At 34.3% G+C, this 7879-nt stretch overlaps 1 protein-coding gene across 4 annotated transcripts; it reads left to right on the top strand.

The window, feature by feature from the left end:
- Window positions 1-1388: 1388 nt before the first annotated feature.
- On the top strand, window positions 1389-6887 carry LOC107791615 (uncharacterized). Of its 4 annotated transcripts, XM_016613808.2 has the most exons (6): window positions 1389-1562; window positions 3584-3649; window positions 3803-3868; window positions 4491-4763; window positions 5476-5570; window positions 6292-6887. In XM_016613808.2, exons 1-6 carry the CDS (start codon window positions 1428-1430, stop codon window positions 6344-6346), a joined length of 690 nt encoding a protein of 229 aa, XP_016469294.1. In that variant the 5' UTR covers window positions 1389-1427; the 3' UTR covers window positions 6347-6887. The 4 variants fall into 4 exon arrangements, with proteins under 4 accessions (XP_016469294.1, XP_016469228.1, XP_016469364.1 ...); XM_016613742.2 differs by lacking the exon at window positions 6292-6887 and having other exon boundaries at window positions 5476-5696; XM_016613940.2 differs by lacking the exons at window positions 1389-1562; window positions 6292-6887 and adding an exon at window positions 2498-2547 and having other exon boundaries at window positions 5476-5696.
- Window positions 6888-7879: the final 992 nt, after the last annotated feature.

The following is a 7879-nucleotide window of genomic DNA, read 5'->3' as shown; positions in this document are numbered from 1 at the left end:
CATTACAACAATTTAAGCGACCGTGCTAGAACCACGGGATTCGGGGGTGCCTAACACCTTCCCTCGGGTCAACAGAATTCCTTACTTAGAATTTCTGGTTCGCAGACTTCATTTGGAAAGTCAAATATTTTCCTCGAATTGGGATTCAAGATAAACCGGTGACTTGGGACACCAAAAGCCAAACCTTTCCCAAGTGGCGACTCTGAATTAAATAAATAATCCCATTTCGAATATTGTCATTTAAAATGGAAAAACTCCCTCACGCATTTATCCTTCGGGGTAGGCGCGCAAAAAGGAGGTGTGACAATCTTCTATTGAAATTGTCATGTAACAAAAATAACATTTGAAATAGATCACAAAATAAATCTCAATGAATATAAAATACATGTCTTTTATATCTCATTAATTAATCACTTAATTGCGGTTAAATGATAGTATGTTTTACCATATTATTATTAGCTGTAAGATTAAATTACTTAATAATTAAGTATTTAACCCCAGTGCTACAACAACTCTTACAATGTTGTGGCTTGTATTGTTTCTATGTAATTGGATTATACCTCACCATTATTTACCGAATCAAGCACATTTATTTATGGATATATAGTTCAATTCTTGAAAGTTAAATCGCATCAGACAAGATTTAACCGTATTTGCTTATTGATATGGAGTTGGAGAATCTATTGAATAATAGTGGAGATTTTACTAAAAAAAAGGTTAACTCAGTGTATTAAGCTTCCACTACGTGCGAGGTCCGGAACAAGATCATATCACAAGGGTATTTTTTTTTTGGTTTTTCATTCGGTGTCCGGTACCCACACTGGGGCCCGATTAAATCCTGATTCGCGCCGGGAAGCCCCACATTGAGGGTAAAATGCTCCTTAACAAAGGCGACTCCATGCCCAGGGGCTAGAACCCGAGACCTCTGGTTAAAGATGAAGGAGTACTTACCACTCTTCTACAACCCTTGTTGGTGATCACAAGGGTTAATTGTACGCAACCTTACCTTGTATTTTTGTAAGAGACTATTTCTATGGCTTAAACTCGTAACCTCCTAGTCACGTGACAGTAACTTTACCGGTTACGCCAAGAATTTTTTCGATATCAGAAGATTTTACTACTGGATCTAGTCCCAACCCTTCGGGAGAAGCAATGTCAGGGGAATACTCATTGATAAGACTATTCATGTAGCATGTAGTATGGCAAAAATACCCGTGCAAAACTACAAAAAGAAAATAGAAAGTAGAACTAAAGCACACAGATTTCCCTTTTGCTTAAGCATTCCAGCTGGTTCAATTAGTTTAATATTTTATAAAGTCGGCGTTCAATTACTATTATTTATATACATAGTAAAAAAGTAGCTATATATTTTCACATGAACACAGAGGATATGACATAACCCCATATTCACAGAAGCAAAAAATATAATGGAGTTCAACAAAGAAAATGACATTGAAAAGCAACAAGAATCTCAAGATGAAGGTCGTGAAGATGAACTCAAGATGAACTATTTTCATTCCTTACACAATGTGAGAGAATCCAATAGCAGGAATACCACAAGAGTAAGTAGCACCTAATATTGTTTTCTCTATATTTATGATTGACGATATTATACTTTTTTTCATCATATCCAACGACTGGTAATTAATATTATCAGAATTGAAAATATTGCATACAAAGGGCTCGAGTGTTATTTATTTGTATATTTGTTTTTATATTGTTGTCATGTGTCTGCTGCGATGTAATTCAGATAAAGCAAGTTCTTTTGGTGCACATAACATCTGAGCGAGGGTAAGAAGGGATTTTCAAAATGGGCCCCCTAAAATTGACACAAACTTTCATTATGATACCGCAATTAATTCTTGTTCCTATTTGAGACTCTTTAACACCCAAAGAATATGTAATTCTTAAACACAAAACGCTGATAAAACAGACTGATATGCCACAGGAGTGATTCTCACTTTTATTTAGGGGATAGCTAAAAAAGGAATTTCTCTGTAACACCATCTTCTTGTGTTAGTGCTACTTATTCTTTTCTACCTCTTTTCTTCTCTCTTCCTTTTCTTTCTTTTTCTTCCCATCTTTTCTGACCCTAGGTTTATTGAAAACCTCCTATTTTTACTAAATAAGCATAACGTTTGCCTATACACTATCATTCTCAGTGCAAAGTATTTGAATTTTTTTCTCTTTTTTGAAGTTTGAACCCTGAAAAATTTGTGACTTTCCCACTAAACCCGTGCAAATATAATTGGTTTGTTGTTGTAGTACCATGTTCTTGTTCAGTTTCTCCTACCATACTCTCGTGTCACCATTCTCTCTCTACACACAATACAGAGCAACACGAACTGCCGCAGCATCACCGCGGGGCTTGGTGTCGCTCATTCCCTGTGCCACCACATAGCCCCAAAAAACCTATTTCAGAATTATGCTCATCCAATAGCAGGAATACCACTAGAGTAAGTAGCACCTAATATTATCCTCTCTATATTTATGATCTTACCTCATATGACGTATCTACTTTTATTATTCTTGAGAAAACAAAAGAAGGTTAGAGGGGGCCGATATAATCTTTAGAAAAATTGGGGATGATTTACTATGTTCATTGACTTGCTCAACTCTTTGTATTTATTTACCATTGCCTATGCTATGGTCGTCCTACAAATTATCTAATTCTCGTACCTACAAATGACATTAATTAGTTGAGTTCTTTGATTCTAGTTACCGCACCAAAATGCAATTGCAGCGATAAATATATATAATTCTGAATCTAAACTATATATAATTCTGAATCTAAAGTTCCTAACAGTAGAACCTTTTGCAAACCTTGATAACTCCATTTTTTACGTGATATTTAGCTCCCGTTTGGCCATAGATTTTGGCTTCATTTTTTTAAAAAAATTCTGAGAACATTATCTGTTTATGAATATGATCATGTTTTGAGAAAAAAAATTTCAAGTTCCCAAAAACTGGTTTAGGGCAGTTTTTGGGTGAAATCTTTTCTTCCACTCACAATATTTCAAATTTTTTTCAAATAAAATGCATGTCCAAACACAACTAACTTACAAAAATTATTTTTCAACACAATTTCAAAAACTCTTTATTTTAAGTTTCAACCAAATCTATGTCCAAACGCTGAGTTAGACGTTCTCTTTTGTGTTGCTAGCGGAAGCTATTTGGGCTTGTGAGTGTAAGCAATTTGAATGGCTTTAGACTTTTATTGAGTTGAAGGTTGATGTTAACAGAAGTAATGCTTCCTCCCCTTTAAGGACATATATAGAATAGATCTGCAAGCCTTCAACTATCTCAAGCACATGATAGTTCACGGTACGAGTGTCAAATGGACGTGTTTGACCGATTTTAGGCGGGTCAAAATAGGTTGAGTCAAGATATTGCCTACACCACTGATTGATAATGCACTACAATCACCCATTTAAACTTTATCAATCATTTGCTACTCTAGTTGCTACTAAGTGGCAAACTAGTCATGTCTGCGAGGACATTTAATTTGTGATAAATCAAACCTAAACCGAAATGCGAAGAATTTGTGTCCATAACTTTTAAAATTTCGAATTTTGCATAGCAGTGGCGCAGAGAACAAGTCGATAAAAGAATTAAAGCATTGCGAGAACTGATTCCTGGTTGTGACAAGGTAATTAATTATTACTAGATCTTTTAGCATACTCTGTTGTTTTAAACTTAAGTAGAATTGCTCCCTCTATCTAAATTTGTAATATACTGTTTAAGAGATATTGTCTTAAATGATAATACTTGTATTTGTCTCAAGTGTATTTACTCTTCACAGGTAGACCAAGCGTCCATACTAGATGATGCCATTAAGTACATTCAAGCTCTACAGCAACTTCATCGAGTAACTCTCTCATCTCACTTTATTCTAATTAAATTATTAGGAGTAGCTTGAATTTTCCAATCGTATGCTTTTTCCCGTTCGATCTTGGTAATGGTTAGAGCTAGATATACGATGACTAGCACCATTTGTCATGGTTCTTGTTTCTGATAGCATTATTTGCACTAGGTCGTAAATTATCGTCTCAAAGATTTAAGTTTTATATATATACATATAAATTAAAGTAATAATAATAATAATAATAAAGTATTTGCACATTATAAATGTGGTTTAACCACTTATACATCAGGTTAGTATCAACAATCACCTACAATTATAGATTAATTTGACTTGATGGTATAAAAACCTTTTACAATGTCAATATACAGAACTTATAGCCTGTTTTCTCCAAGGCAAAACGTCAAATTTGAAGTGTTGGCCAAGCTTTTAGGAAGAAAAAAAAATACTTTTGAGCAGAAGCAGTTTTGAAGAAAGATACATTTCAAATTAATTAGTCAAAAGTACTTTGTAAAATAAGTGGATTTTAGAAGTTTTGCCAAATAGGCGATTAAACACACCATCTCACTTGTTAAACTCCATTATCAACCGTATGTAGTGACAGTTATTTGCACTTGGGGAACAACAGATAACATCAATGAGGATGGGATTAATGTCCCAGGAAGCAGACATGAGTCAAGCTGGGATGATGCTAATGCCTCAAATGGAGCCAACAAATGGAATTATGGCTAATCAAACTGTAATTCCTCCATTTGCCCTGCCTACCTCTTCATCATTAAGTGGATTACAAATGGTGCCTCAGTTTCAAGCCCCATTCTGTCCTCAATTTTTGCAATCAACAGCTTATATCATGCCCTTATCACCTTCATTTTTCACTGCACCATCCCCCACCATGACTCAGGTTCGTCAATTTCTCATAAGCATATGATTCTAATCCATGTTATATTCATATATGTACTTCAATATGTATCTTATTTGTTTCACTAGTCTTTATAATACAATCCTATGTAAATTAGAGCATATGATTATATTATATTTCTGAAATTGGGGCGTATCGAATGTCTTTGTTCGCACAACTAATACAACTAAGGCGAAATACAGAAATACAAAAAAATAAAAGGCTCTTGTTGATAGTCGAACTCAAGACCTCGAGCCCTCTAACCAACTGAGAAGCTTGCTGCTCTTTTGCTTCAGTTCAAAACAATTAATCTCTTGTTTAATGAATTTGCTATAAAATTGAAATATAGCTACGAATGGTAAATTTGCTAAAATTATTGCTACGAATGGTAAATAAGATGTGTCGCATAATTTTTTCCTTTTAATACTTTTAACTTTTTTCTTTTTTTTGAATCCCTTAACTGAAACCCTACCTCCACCACGGTTCTGAAGTGACACAATGGAGAAGTTATGGAGTATTCATTTTCTCAAGAATCTTCCACAAGAAGAAGAGAGTTTATTTTCTTCTCAAGAAGAAGAGAGTTTATCTTCCATAATTGATTGATTTAATTTACATAAGAAGAAAATCTCAATATTAACATTGAGAGAAGAATGAATTCGTTCTTTTTTCTCTTTTTTTTTCTTATTAACCTCTTATTGATTGTTGAAATTTCTAGGGACGTACGATAAGAGACTCATCAGCTAGCAATCCGGGGGTTGATCTTCTACGAGAGTACGAGGAAGCCATTGATTATAACAATTCTAACCAAGGGTTGTTCTTTTCTTTTCCAATGCTCCAAATAAATTACGATATTATTATACTTACACTTCCTTTTTCTGCCTCAATGAACATTGTCTTTCTAGTAACTTTTGATTAATAAATTATACTAATACATTTCGAGTGAAAAGTTTTTGTTATCCGATTTTGAGCGTAAACAAATAATATTTTCATGGATCTCCCTTTGAGGCTTTAAATGATCATCAGGAGAAGTGGAAAATTATTCAAGAATTTGAATAAAGAAAAAGAATTTGTTGAATATTTTGTTTTTCTAAGGCAAATAAATTAAAATATTATATATATATATATATATATATATATATATATATATATATATATATATATGTTTTGCTTGTCGGAACTAAAGAAAATTCACCTGCTTGCTTTCCTACCCCAGCCCTTGATTGCCGACCCCTTCTCCACTTGACATTTTATTCTTCAATCTTTTCAAAATCTGAAATTATTTTTGACAATATATACGTCCTTAAGCATATACTCTTCTCCCTAAATGTTAAGAAAACATTCATGAAAAAGTTTTCGTTGTTCTTATTTTAATATAAGTTACTTTCTTAAATCTGCTCCCGTCACTACCTGATCCATGTATACTCTTACTAAACTTAATAGTAAAATCTTTTGTGAAGAAGATACTATACTTTTCTGTTTATGATTTAAAAAAAATTATATATTGTTGACAAACAGATATTGTTCATTGCAGGGTACAAGGTGAAAGCTCAAATTCTGCCTCTGATTCGACAACAGAAAAGTCATGAGATTTTTGTCACTGCTCGTCATGTTGTCACTGCTCGTCATGTTGTCACCACATAAAAGTATAGTGGCAGTATTTCGAAGTTTTGTAGACAAATGGCTCATTTGGCTAAGTGTCGTTGCTAGAAGAAAGAGTGGCAATTGGAAGATGTGTCTGGCAAAATGCATGGAATTATTTTGACAACAAAGCTAGCCACTTTTCGTGTGAAGGCTTCACCATATAAAAAGGTTACAATTTTCACTTCAGCGGACAACCCCCGAGAGTTTTCTTCCATCTATTTTCTCCTCACGCCTAGCTTTCTCTTCGTCTCCTATTTCCTTTATAACTTGTCTTTTCTTTATTTTCATTTTCCAAACTTGCTGGATTTATAATTTTTTTAGCTGATCTCTGTATCCTCTAAAAATAGAGCTAGACTTATTTAATTTTGGGAAGATATTTCACACTATTGAATAGTTTCTTAGGATAGTGTCTAACACGACTTAAACTATTTTTAGAATAGTACCCAACACGAATCAAGCCATTTATATATTCACTTATAAATAATATTGCAGTGTTATTTTTATTTCCCCGTGTTTATTTCCTACAATCTAAGAAACGAACGCAAATAATACTACTACACAAATTTTTGACGATGCTACCCATTTTTATGTTATCCCCATTGCTCCTATTCCAGTTGTCCTACTAGATATTCATGGTGCTCCTATTGAACCTGTTAGCGGAAACGTAAACGTAAAAGAAAGAACACAAAATTAAATGTGATTCAGATCAAAATAATCCTACGTCCACCAGAGAACAGTTGCCTTTTTAATATTAACAAAGGAAAGGGAGAGTTCCCAATTACACTTAAGAGAATTTCTCTCTTAACTCTCTACTCACTACAATGTGTTGTATTATTTTTGGGATGATTTCTACAAATGAAGGAGTGCATCTATTTATAGAGGTAAATACCTCTTCTTGATGTCATTGGTGACATCAAACTACCTCTTCTTGATGTCATGGGTGACATCAAAGGAGGAAGCTTCCTCCTAGCATCCACACCAACTCTTTCCACCAACTCTTCCAATTGACATGTCATTGTTGACTAAACATAAACCAACACCTTCAATCTCCACCTTGGTTTGCGTTTCGAGCGTGCGTGTGAACAACTCTGGCCAAAACTTCTAAGCTTACTGGGCAACCCCGGTGTAAGAAACAAGAAGAATCAAACCATTGTTGAACATACCACCTCCACCTAACAACTGTTCTCTTCGGAGTTGCATCAGTTGATGCACACTTCCGCCAAGTCCTTGCAGTGTGCAAACTTAGCGAGTGAGACTATCTTGGTCAACATATCTGCAGCATTATCGTTTGTGATAACCTTCACGACCTTGATAGTTCCCTCTTCAACATCATCTCGAATAAAATGAAATCTGACATCAATGTGTTTAGTGCGCTCATGAAATCTCTGATTTTTCATTAGATGAATAGCACTCTGACTATCACATCTAAGAGTTGATTCCAGCTGAACCAAACTAAATTCCGCTATTAAACCTTTCAA

The sequence above is a fragment of the Nicotiana tabacum genome, chromosome 1 (genome assembly GCF_000715075.1).
Source record: "Nicotiana tabacum cultivar K326 chromosome 1, ASM71507v2, whole genome shotgun sequence".
NCBI lineage: Eukaryota > Viridiplantae > Streptophyta > Magnoliopsida > Solanales > Solanaceae > Nicotiana > Nicotiana tabacum.
This window is presented reverse-complemented; position numbering and strand designations above follow the sequence as displayed.

Bases quoted from the DNA above. Each gene is read 5' to 3' on its own strand.
- LOC107791615 (XM_016613742.2), top strand. From the start codon at position 1,428: ATGGAGTTCAACAAAGAAAATGACATTGAAAAGCAACAAGAATCTCAA. The intron at 3,869-4,490 runs GTAACTCTCTCA...GGGGAACAACAG, and splicing joins CTCTACAGCAACTTCATCGA to ATAACATCAATGAGGATGGG. The intron at 4,764-5,475 runs GTTCGTCAATTT...TGAAATTTCTAG, and splicing joins CATCCCCCACCATGACTCAG to GGACGTACGATAAGAGACTC.